The 13,151-nt window shown below is 40.7% G+C and overlaps 1 protein-coding gene across 6 annotated transcripts in view; it reads right to left on the bottom strand.

Annotated features, from left to right (window-relative positions):
* sipa1l1 (signal-induced proliferation-associated 1 like 1) overlaps positions 1-13,151 on the bottom strand; it is a 96,028-nt gene that overhangs the window by 22,348 nt on the left and 60,529 nt on the right. For all 6 annotated transcript variants that reach the window (XM_035948823.2, XM_035948821.2, XM_055015870.1 and 3 more), the window contains 4 exons: positions 10,873-11,061; positions 10,075-10,249; positions 8,768-8,871; positions 8,273-8,430 (listed from right to left, as the gene is read on the bottom strand). In XM_035948823.2, coding sequence (XP_035804716.2) covers positions 8,273-8,430; positions 8,768-8,871; positions 10,075-10,249; positions 10,873-11,061 — 626 coding nt within the window. The remainder of the gene's footprint in view (positions 1-8,272; positions 8,431-8,767; positions 8,872-10,074; positions 10,250-10,872; positions 11,062-13,151) is intronic.

Below are 13,151 nucleotides of genomic sequence, written 5' to 3' on the forward strand. Positions count from 1 at the left end.
CTATATATTATAAGCTTGTGATAGCAGGGAATCTATACTTCATAGCAAGACTACTTCATTTAAAAGGATTATTATTACTGAATTTATACATACGTACATCAAATATTGTATATTAACGCGTGATTGCAGGGAGCCTGTAATTTATAGCTAGGCTTCTTTATTAAGCACTTACAACTATAAGCAAAGTATCTTTCAGCTGCACCACCTGTTAACACATACAAGTGAATTACTGAGGTCTTTCCGGGTAAAATTAGGAAGGCTTGTGGAAGACCGTAGTGTTTACCTTCAGCAATATCTGCTGCCTCACATTCCAAATACAACTCCACCTATTCATTGGAGCTTCACTGCTTTGTAAATGCACTCAGATGAGCTATGTGTTTCTTTCTTTCTCCCTCTTGCTGTGTAAACAATAATTGTAATTGGCTGTTGATCATGATGTGTAACAGCCAATCAGATAGTAATGTGGGTGGGACATTGCTTGAGACCACAGAGTGAATACAGAGAGAGAAAGCCAGCTGAATCAGAGCCAATGGAGCATATTTGTTTGTTTTGCGATTATCGACCAATAAACATAATGATACCAGTAAGATAAAAACACCAAATATCAGCATATACTGGACCGATAATCCATCGATCCCTACTTGAAGTGTTAATCTTACTATGATTTCATTTTCTTTTAAGAGTTGACATAAACTGCCATTCAAAAGTTTGGCGTCACTTAGAAATGTCCTTATTTTTGAAATAAAAGCAGTTTTATTTCAATGAGGATGACATTAAATGAATCAGAAATACAGTCTAGACATTGTTAATGTGGTAAATGACTATTCTAGCTGGAAATGGCAGATTTTTAATGGAATATCTACATAAGGGTACGGAGGAACATTTCCAGCAACCATCACTCCTGTGTTGTAATGGTACATTGTGTTAGATAATAGTGTTGAAAGGGTAACTGATGATTAGAAAACCCTTGTGCAATTATGTTAGCACATGAATAAAAGTGTGAGTTTTCATGGAAAACATGAAATTGTCTGGGTGACCCCAAACTTTTGAACGGTAGTGTATGTGGGAGTAGAGCTAATATACAGATATAAAGTCAATGATATGAAGCTTTATGCTGTTGTTCACTCAAGTTTGGCAACATAGAAAAAATACTAAATTTGTGATTGTACCACTGTAACTCAAGACAAAGCAGAAACCTTATAGAGAAGTGTTAAAGGAGGCAGAACTAGTTCCACTCAAATCTTTTGCCTATCGCTAAAATAAGCTTTGGTTTCTATGTTATCTATCTTAAATAAATTATTGCTGGTTTTATTACCTTAACAGAGTTACATGTCTAAATGCAAGAATTATGGTTTCATTTAAATTTACATAGGGGCAACGTGCACTTGCTGCCTTTTCCTTACTGTTTTCTCTACTCTTCACCCCCTCCTCTCCTCATCCTTTTTCCTTTTATTAAGTCCCTGGAATGGCCATCCAAGGCTTTCTGCCCTGTCTGGTATGTCAGGAACTCAGCTGAGCAGTCACTAAGAGCAAGGAAAGACGGAGAGGATGAGGGGAAACTGCTATTCCAACTCTCTGGGCAAAAGCCCCACAAAACCCAGAGTGAGGAAAAATGGAAAATGAAGCCGAGGAAGGAAGACTGTGTTAGAGACTGAAAAGATAGGGAAATGATTACTTCCTGGGTGAAAAAAAAAATTCTAATGCAACACAGCCTTACAACATTAAATGTTCAAGTCTGAAATCGCTGATTAAAACATAACTAACAGTGCCCTGAAATAGCCATTTACATACTCTAAAGAGGTATATGTTTGTACATGGGTCACCTGTCCAAGTCTCAACCTCTTTATGACTAAATGAGCTCAATCACAGATCCTTTCACAGGTGATAATTGCCAGCTGACAAAAGTAGCACTGGAAGTTGGAGGCCTTATCCCACACAGTTCCCTGCTGACATGCATCAGTATACATGTTGACCTCAGGCGTAATCGCTTTGTCTAATAAGCAATATCTATGTCGCCCACATATTTCTAAACATACCTCAGAGACAACCTGTCCTCACTGGAGACATACGGTGTTCAATTATACAAACTGTCAAATTGTTGACACCTCATTTCCCACCTTTCCTTATTTGTGACAGACTGAGGTAAGAGAGAAAACACTTTTTCTCCCAAGGCAAATTTGTCCTGGGGGAGGGACCAGACAAAGAGTGATTCAGAAAACCTTGATGTCATCACTCAAAAGGAAAGCCACCACCTCGCCCTGGTGGCTAAGCCTTGGGGCCCCATCGGGCTCAGTCGGCCACAGCCCGAAAAAGTAACACGGCCCACCGTGTTACACGGTAAGTCGCCACCCGGTGGGCCTACCACCCACCGGGCAGGAAATCAGTGTCGGGTGCTATGCCAACCAGGCAGCAGACAGGAGCAGGCGTCTAGGCGCATCGCCTCCTGGTGGCATAGACTAGCCTTGGGGATGTGGAATGTCACCTCACTGGCAGGGAAATAACCTGAGCTCGTGCAGGAGGTGGAGCGATACCGGCTAGATATAGTTGGGCTCACCTCCACGCACAGCAAGGGTTCTGGAACCAAAATCCTGGAGAGGGATTGGACTCTCTCCTTTGCCGGAGTTGACCAGGATGAGAGGTGCCAGGCAGGTGTGGGGATACTCATGAGCCCCCGGCCGAGCACCGCTTTGTTGGAGTTCTCCCCGGAGAACGAGAGGGTTGCCTCTCTGCGACTTTGTGTTGCAGGGGGGGAAACTCTGACTGTTGTTTGTGCTTATGCACCGAATAGCAATTCGAAGTATTCGGCCTTCTTGAAGTCTCTGGGTGGTGTCCTGGAAGTTGTACCGCCTGGGGACTCCATAGTTCTCCTGGGGGACTTCAACGTTCACGTGGGCAATAACGGAGAAACCTGGAGTGGGCCGATTGGGAGGAAGGGCCTGCCCGATCTGAACCCGACCGGTGTTCTGTTATTGGACTTCTGTGCTAGTCATAGACTGGCCATAACAAACACCATGTTCAAACATAAGGTTGCTCATAAGTGTACCTGGTACCAGACCACCTTAGGTCAAAGGTCAATGATCAACTTCATAGTCGTATCATCAGACCTGCGGCCATATGTCTTGGACACTCGGGTGAACAGAGGTGCAGAGCTGTCAACTGATCACCAACTTGTGATGAGTTGGATCCGATGGCGGGGAAGGCTGTCAGACAGACCTGGTAATCCCAAACGTGTAGTGAGAGTGAACTGGAAACGTCTGGTGGAGGACCCTGTCCGTGGGGTTTTCAATTCCCACCTCCGGAAGAGCTTCTCCTGCATCCTGGGGGAGGTTGGTGACATGGAATCTGAGTGGGCCATGTTCAAAGCCTCCATTGCAGAGACAGCTGTTAGGAGCTGTGGCCTGAAGGTCACCTGTGCCTGTCGCGGTGGCAACCCAAGAACCTGCCGGTGGACACCAGCGGTGAGGGAAGCCGTCAGGCTGAAGAAGGAGGCTTTTTGGGCCAGGTTGGCTCGGGGGTCTCCTGAAGCAGCCAACGGGTACCGGTTGGCCAAAAGGGTGGCAGCTGCGGCAGTCACGGAAGCAAAAACTCAGGTGTGGGAGGAGTTCGGAGAGGCTATGGAGAAGGACCTTCGGTTGCCCTCAGGGAGGTTCTGGCAAACCGTCCGACGCCTCAGGAAGGGGAGGGCAGGGCTTTGCTCAGGCTGTGTACAGTCGGGGTGGAGAACTGTTGACCCGTACTGAGGATATTGTCGGGCAGTGGAAAGAGCACTTCGAGGAACTCCTAAACCCGGTAAACACATCCTCTGTGGGGGACGCAGAGCCTGAAGACTCGTGGGAATCTTTGTCCATATCCGTGGTAGCGGTCACTGAGGTAGTTAAGAAGCTCCTTGATGGCAAGGCGCCACGTGTGGACGAGATCCGCCCTGAGATGCTGAAGGCTCTGGACATTGTTGGACTGTCTTGGCTGACACGTCTTTACAATGTCGCATGGGTATCAGGTACGGTACCTGTGGAGTAGCAGACCGGGATTGCTCTGGGGTTGGGGAAGAGTTGCTTCCCCAAGCAAAGGAGTTCAAGTATCTCGGGATCTTGTTCACGAGTGATGGGAAAATGGAGCGTGAGATGGACAGGCGGATTGGTGCAGCACGAGCAGTAATACGGGCATTGTATTGAACTGTCGTGGTGAAGAGGGAGCTGAGCCGTAAGGCGAAGCTCTCAATTTACCAGTCCATCTACATCCCAACCCTCCCCTATGGTCACGAAATCTGGGTAGTGACTGAAAGAACAAGATTGCGGATACAAGCGGCTGAAATGAGCTTCCTCTGCAGAGTGGCTGGGCTCAGCCTTAGAGAGAGGGTGAGAAGCTTCTAGAGGGAGCTCGGAGTAGAGCCGCTGCTCCTTCGCGTTGAAAGGAGACAGTTGAGGTGGTTTGGCCATCTGATTCGGATGCCTCCGCGGAGACTTCCTCTGGAGGTTTTCCGAAGATGTCCGCCTGGGAGGAGACCCCGGGGCAGACCTGGTCTCTCATCTGGTCTGGGAATGCCTCGGTATCCCCCAGGAAGAGCTGGAAACCATCGCTGGGGGGAGGGATGTCTGGAATGACCTGCTACGCTTGCTGCCTCTGCGACTCAGCCCCTTATAAGCGGAAGACAATGGATGGATGGATGTTTTTGCACTAATTTCATTGTGAAAGTTGCAAGTTTTCGACAATTTTCCTAATCAGTAGCCAAACATGTAGTCAATCAATCGATCATTTGTCAAAATTAACAATGCGCAGCCATTTTAACTAAGGACATATAATATTTGCTGTAAAAGCAGGTCAGTCACATCAGCCCCTACAGTGGAAGAAAGATGACATCACACTGCTAGGTCAGTTTAACCTAATTACCATCTCCGCATTTTGTCATATTTTGCCATGATTTAAAATGAAAATGAAAATGAAAGAAACATAGCAAAGTATTATGCTCCTGAATTTTTGTATATGAAGATGTAAAATTGAGCATTACAAGCACGAGGAACTACACGTAATGAGTACAAATAGTCCAAGTGAGCTCTGCAAAACTCCATATGTTTCTCTTGTGATTGCATGGGGAAGATGACATGAATGCTCTTCCTTTGCAGTTCTTTTGATTGTATTTATTGGGCCAAGTTGATTGTACTGAAACATCTCTCCCTGAAAACTACAAGCTCTTAAAACAATACATCAAAGAAGTCCAATTTGCCGCACTATTATTAGAACCATCACAAGCATATCATCAGTCCTAAAAATCTTCCTTGTGACTGACAACTCACAAACAAACTTAGCTATATTTGCCAGTATATCTGTAGATTTGAAATGAATCATCAAGTGTTTTATGGAGTGGTGCAGCTGAAGTGGTTATCAGCCGGCAGAACAAATTATTAAAATAAAGCGTAACCTTTTATTCTTATTCTTCTCAATCACTACAAACGTCACTCAATGCATTACAGTGGAGCTGTAAAAGCGCTTGTTCTGATCTCAAACACCTGTGAGTCAGTCAGCCAAAGACCTGTGACTCATGCAGGACATAGGAAAGTGATGGAGAGATGTAGGTAGAGGTATGAAAGCAAGACAGAGAGAATAAAAAACTGAATGAGAAAAAATGACAGAACAAATGAGAAAAGTGGATGAGGGTGAGAAAAACAGAAAGTGAGAGACGAAAAGAAAAATGTAGTACAGTGGGGATTGCTGGACTAGGTGGCTGCTGTGATCTTTGTGGCAGGTGGTTTGGCAGTAGAAATGAAAGAGCACATTCCTGCGGTTTCAGTGATTTGTGGTCTTATAAATATCTAGTGCGTGGGCAGCTCTGCTCTTCCAGTATCCACGACCTGCTGCCCACTGAGCCAGGCCAAGAAAAAGAACATGTCAATACCTGATGGAGTGGGAGGTGTGCGTGTGTGTGTGTGTGTGTGTGTGTGTGTGTGTGTGTGTGTGTGTGTGTGTGTGTGTGTGTGTGTGTGTGTGTGTGTGTGTGTGTGTGTGTGTGTGTTTGGGGGGATGTGGGGAAAGTACATATACTATGTTTTTGTGTACTTGTCACAACTAGTTTTCAAAGTAGAAGCTATCTAGCAATATTTAAAGTTATGCTAAGACACATGGAAAGATGTGTTACAGACAATGGCAGAAGCACAACATCATAAAATTAATATAAAGGAAAATCTTTCCTTTTAAGTAAAGACTAGGGTTAAGAATTTGTGAGGCTACTAGTGACAGAATTCGGGAATGACAAAATGCTGTAATGGTACTACTCTGTAATTCTAACAATTCTAGTAACTTACATTAGACTGCACAGAGAAGATGAATGATTATCCCAAAGACGTTACATGAACATATCATACACAATGTATAATCTGACGATTATTCAAAACATGTCAGGTTCGGCAAAGTTATACAGTCACTACTACCTCATATTATGTGATGCATGTTTGTCACAGCTAGCAGTTCATACATGCAAGTATAGTCCTGAACGCATTTGTAAATTGTTGCATTATTTGCATTTCGGGAAATTACCTCTTAATTACTTTGGTTTTTCATTAGATTGAAAAAGCAGCTGTATTCTTTTAAAAGGAAAACATCATCAGTTTTATACTAAGTATAATCAATCACAAAATATTTCTTTCAGCAGGACTGTAATGTACTTCACTAAGTTCACTAGTTCTCATATCAAAATGAGTTTAGACTGCAATCAAAATATTATATGGAAGTGGTTTTCACAGTAGTTGGAATAAACGGGCAATTACATTTAACTATATGAGATTCTTCAGCATTAGAGGTGTTAAAACCAGAAAATACACAGCATGGTTTGTTACACCCTACAAGGGGGAATAATACACACACACACACAAAAATACACCAGTGAGCCAAAATTCATTCACAAAACGCCAAACTCATTTTACAGTGCATGTGCTTCTTTGTATCCACCAAGAAATTCAGTAATGGAACTCTCAATTAATCTTATCTTATTGTATTTTCAGTCAGATCAAGTGACTATAATAGCCTATCAGTGATGAACAGTTCATCCCTTGATCTTCAAAACAGGTGAAAGCCCAAGTGAATCCAGAAGAATGTATGCACCATTAAACAGGTACAGGTTGCCACCAAAAGCAAAAACATTTTGTGAGCAGAGCTTAACAGAATAATGAAATGCATTTTTGTTCCTTGCATGTGCTCAGAAACAGAGGAAGCAACTCAAAGTTTCAAAGCATTTAGGTCATCTTTATTCGTAACATTATGACAGTTAAATTTCCTATGGTGACTATGAATCATAATTTCCTTCTAAAAACTGATGTTGCACCTCGATGCAGTGCGTGTAAAATTATCTTTCACTTCAGAAAACTTAATTCATATTTGTGAATCACAGAAGGCACATGGAAATAGTATTTGCTCAATATTTGCTCTGTTACAGAGCCCTTTGCTCACGTGTGTGTGGTGGTGTATGCGTTGTTGCTCAGTAACGAAGTAGCCCCATGGGGGACAATTAAGACCTCGCACAATGTGCTCAGACAGCAATTAAAACAGCCATTAGTGGGAGAGGGAGGAAGAGCCATAGAGAGCAAGATAAGGCAGAAGGACAGAAAACTAGATAACAAGATAGAGGCAGAAATAAACTGAATTAAATGTCCTTCACAGCTGAAGAGTTTTAAAGAAGAAATAGAGGAAAAGCAGAATGTTAATTATTTCATAAAAATTACTTCAGGCTGGTACATTGTACATTTTATGTTACACATCTCTGACAATGTAGTTATAAATTGTGAGCTGCGGAGAGGGTTCTCAACACTTACTGCCTACTCCATGATGGAATGATGGAACTTCAAAGGAAATGAAAGTTGTACAACTGCTTGAGCCAACAGTTAAGACCGTTATTGTTTCAGTAATGACGGATGGGTTTGTCCGAACCCCTAAGTCATGTGCATAGCATAGATATAATAAAAGTCTTAAATGCAGAATTTAACAAACTCTTTTCACACAGGACTAGTATTACCTGGGGACCTGTACTAATTTGTAATAATTGTGGAGGCTGTGATCTTCTGTGCAAATCTGTGCAGAATTTGTAAAGTAAAAATTCATCTTACCTTTCTTTTTGCCTCTTTCATGCTTGACAATGATGGTGGCTGTGTTGGATATTATGAATGAATGCTTGGATTCCATTTTGGATGCAAATTCAGGAATTTCATGTCACTATATAGCATGTAGACACATTTACAGAAAGCTTAAATTCACCACAAGAGCAAAATTCAGTGTTGCTGAATCTCACCTGTAGGAGCTGCTGTCAGAACAAGGGTTATGTGCACGCACAATCACAAAGACATGCTGGAAGTGTGAGCGAATGTTCTTGGGGGTGAAGGGAAGTGCCCCAGGTTCCTGGAACACAATTGTGACGATATCGTTCCCAATATGACGTTTCCTCAGTAACTGGAAAAATTCAAGATCAGCAGAAAGTACTGTTAGATTATGAGATATTAAATAAGACATCCAGAAAATGCAAAAAAAAAAAAAAAAAAAAAAAAGTTAAATATTTTTAAAACTTCATGAACATTTAGAAATTAAAATCAGTGCTTTATCTACTGTATTAGCTAGAGAATTGCTGTGACATTAAAAATGTACAAAATTATCATAGGATCATGTAAAACATCCTTTTTTTCCGTGAGTGTAATGTAAATGGCTATTTTATTGTAAAAAACAAGTGGAGCCTGCTTGTGAACAAAAAGACTTCAGTGTGTTGAAACTATGACCCCTTTAATTAACATACCTGCTGCTTATTGTTGGGTGTGTAGGGCAACATGGTGGACACATGAAACATGAGCTCATAATCCTTGTAAGTGGTATACAAGGAGTGGGTACCTGTCGAGTCAGCTGTAGAGCATACAAATGCATGTAAGTTTCTCAGGTTTTCAAATATGAAAAATAAAAATACAGTATCTTTTATCATAGCAAAATCCTGCAACGGGACACTGTCCTCAGATGGATTTACGGATGTTTTTTAATTTATCATATAATATACAAAAGAATTTAAAAAGAATATTTGATGAAACTATTGATACCAAAGTATCTTGAAATTTTAGTTTTACAGTGACCTATAAACACTAATTTAGAATAAAAACCTTTAAAAATTCAATGAACAAAAAACAACACATTGCAATTATTCATTACTTGCAACAGTTACATGCTATGAACAATTATTAGCAATGATCATCTTTATGTTTCTCCATGTTCCTCCGTTTGTCACATGTCTGAAATTAAAGAAAATTTTGAGGAAACTTAATCATTAAAAGTAAATCAAGAAAGCCAGTGGTATGTAAGTGGACTAAAACTGGTGTTTAAAGAGGGGTAGAAAAGAGCAGCAGTCTGCAAAGACAAGGTATTACATATTCCATCTCCAAGACTGAGGATTACAAGTGCTGAAGGCAAAGTGATGAAATAAAGCTAAATTCCCTGACAACTGTCTTTACACAATTTATTTCAATTTGTTGTCTCATATTGGTCCTCACACTACACAGCCTTATACAGATAAAAAAAAAACCTGGTATATACAGGGATTTTAGTTAAGGACAGCATGTATTAAATCCTAATATTGTACACCAGAAAGGAGATGACTATCTATCTGGTTAGACTGTGCTAGATCTGGGACTGTAAAAACACTGGCATGTACTTGATGATTTTACCAATTCCTCTTCCTTCGAGTTGGCAGTAATTACTGCTGCTGTGACATTCTGCCTAGATGTTACATTTCAGTGTAACAGTAAATATCTTTCTAATATCAGTCCAGCACAGTCAGCAACTCTTCTGATAAATATTACATTGCAGATTTAGGCCTTGAACACGATGTGTCGATGTGTACACACATTATGACAAAAGGGTGACATGTTTAAAATCCATTAAATGCTTGCTGAGCAACTGAACTCAGACCTCTTTCAATCAATGAGAACTTCTGCTTAGTGTGTGTCAATCTGGATCATTCCTGCTGTGGTGGATTAGATATTAATTGTGAGCATAACAACATTTGAAGGTTTATACTACACTTGTGAGATTTGCTTAAATTTCTACTTAAGTACACACTCTTGGTGTCCAGTTGAGCTCGATATTTGGTGAAGCCTTTGAGTCTAACTCTCTCGCCGAGCAGATGGAGGAACTCCTCCAGTGCAGGACCAGCTGCTTCGTTGTTGTACATTTCCTCTTCACTGCTCTGGCCTGCCATGCAGTACATCACCCCCACCTTACGCTGGAAACTTAGCTGAAGGGAGAACACATATTCTTCCAATGAAACAGGGAGACATAAATATATTACTGTGTAGGTGTCATGTTAGAGTTACCATGATGACATTTTAGGGAGAACCCCTGTTGGCATTTTAAGAATAACCTTGGTGGTTCTGTAGTAATCGTGGTGCCATGTTCCCAAGAAATCATGCTGACATTTTCAGAGGTTCAGGTTTTGATGATTGCATCTGAGAGCATGAGTATCAAAGAGCTTGTTTTCTGCTTGTGTGTGTGTGTTTATGACCCACTATGTATAGGCACAATGACTATACATAAATTTCACAGAACATTCTGTGGGAGTTAATAAAGTAAAAATAAGCAAAAAAAAAATGTATTCCATCCCACAGTAAGACAGCTTTATGGAAAAGCACATGTATAATAATTCTGAAGGTGCTAAGTGGAAACTGCTTGGGTACAGCTGCAGGCAGAGGCTGGCAAACTTATGTCTTCAGTTCAAACAATGATGAAAAGGTCTGGATGGATAATATTTTTTTTAGAATTATAATGAAGACATTAAATTTGAATAATAATTGTGTCTTTTTTTACTACAAGGACAGCAGTAATCAAATGTGTACAATCAAACTCACTATGCTTCCTTACCCCTTGCTCATCCAGCTTCATCAGCTGCTCAGTGACCTTAGGTGTGTTGAGTGCCAAGCGCAAGCAGTGAACATTGAGCTCGGGCACAAGGTACTCCAGTACTTCCTTTAGAGGCAAACCTCGACCTAGACCATGCTTGGATGTAGAAGGAACTGCATCTTCCAGGATGGAACCACGCAAGGTATTCAGCTGGAGATGGTCCATTCAGTAAGAAAACAAAATAGGAATTGCAATGATCAGAGTAATAACTACAAAAACAATAACCACAATGCAAGTATAAATGATCTATCAAATGCGTCATTCAAATTCTCATTTTAGTAAAATCCTGACAGTAAAAATGATTTGACCAACTGAATACAATACAATATTAACCAATAATTAAACATTTACACCATATACTGTTCACTCCTCAAGAGTTCATTATATTTTTGGTGACCTGCACTGTTTTGGAATGATAGTTTGAAAGCAGTTCTTTATGGCATTTGCCTGGACCTGTGGTGAATTATTAAAATCATACAAATAGCCTTACAGTGAAAATACACTAGAATGTAACAAACTTGTTTGTTAAATGGAGATATTATTCTATATAACTGTTAAAAATATTGCAAAACCACAACAATTTTAAAGTTTCTCTCCTTTGATCAGTGGAAAAGAACATTGTTTCTTTATCACAACTACAAAATGGCGAACATTCTGAAACACTTGAGAATGACTATGTATAAAGGGGTCAGAAGCAGAGTGATCTAACCCACAAAAAATATGAACTGAATTTTATATAATATCTATAATATTTTATGGATAATATATATATGGATATTAGTGGCAAAGTGGTCTAACCCACAACCCAAATATAGTGTTACAGTGGTGTTTTGAATGTTATACCATTCTTGAAAACATAAAATTTTGAACCCATTTTCTCAAAAACTTCAGAAAGTGGGTTAGACCATTCTGCTTCCAAATCCTCCATATGTACAGTTGAAGCCAAAATTATTAGCCTCCTATGAAATTTTAGTTGTTTTTTTTTTTTTCAAAAAAATCTTAAATGATGTTAAACAGATCAAGGAATTTTTAACAGCTTTTACAGACATTCTAGTTTTATTTTGTATTCTTTAACTTTACTTTCTACACAGAAACAAAATAATTTAACAAAAAACTACCAGGGTCAAAATTATTAGCCCATTGATGCCAATAGTCAGCTGTGTATATTTTTTGCTGGGCAACAGCTTGCAGTTGTTTGTTGTAGTTTGTAATAAGTCTCTGACACATCTCCTGAGGACTCCCAGCTTCTTTGGCAAATCTCACAAGCTCCTCCAGATCTGATGATCTTCTGGCATGGACCCTGGTCTTCAGTTGACCTCACAGATTTTCAATGGGATTCAAGTCAGGGCCAGTCAGTCATGTTCACTTTGGTCTTCTGGAGGTAATTTTTCACCAGGGGCGACGTATGTTCTGGGTTGTTGTCATGTTGGAAGACAAAGTGATGGCCCAGACCCAGTTTTGCAACTGACTGCTTGAGGTTTCTTTCACAGTCTTCATGTATCTTTCTTTTTTCATGATTTCCTCAACATTGACAAGATTCCTAGTTCCAGATGTACTGAAGCATCCCCACAGCATAATACTGTCACCACCATGTTTAACTGCGGGGATGGTGTTCTCTGGGCTATACGCCTCTCCCTTCTTTCTCCAAACATAAGCAATATCTATATGGTCAAAGACTCATATTCATAATCTTTCTCAAGGTTGTCCTTAGCACATTTCAGTCTGGCTTGAAGGTGTGTCTTCTGTTGAAGTGAAGTTGTTCTTGTCTTGCATCCTCACAGTCCATTTCTGTGCAGGGCTCTAGTGACTGTCTTCTTTGACACTACAATTCCTAACATGGCTAAGTCATTAACTAGTGTTGTGGTGGTTGTTCGGCCATCTTTAGACACATCTCTAACAAATTTTCTTTCCAGAGTCTTTGAAATATTTTGCTTCCTAGTTCTGCCAGACTGGTTCTGCACTGTGTGGCTCTCTTTGAATTTCTTGATTAGACTTCTCGACACTTTGAAACATTGTGATAACTTTGTATCCCTGGTCCCAGAGCTGGATACTTCAGATCTGTGGTTGTTCTCACACCAACTGGCCTAGTCTCCATCTGTGGGATGCTGCTGCTGACCTTCCTCCAACCCACTGCTTCCAGCTGCCCATTTCCACCAATCTACTCTGCATTGCCCTCACTATACTTGATTTGCTCATCTACATATTTTTGAATTTACCACCAGCTATACATGTAGTATATT

This window comes from Amphiprion ocellaris, chromosome 12 (assembly GCF_022539595.1).
Source record: "Amphiprion ocellaris isolate individual 3 ecotype Okinawa chromosome 12, ASM2253959v1, whole genome shotgun sequence".
NCBI lineage: Eukaryota > Metazoa > Chordata > Actinopteri > Pomacentridae > Amphiprion > Amphiprion ocellaris.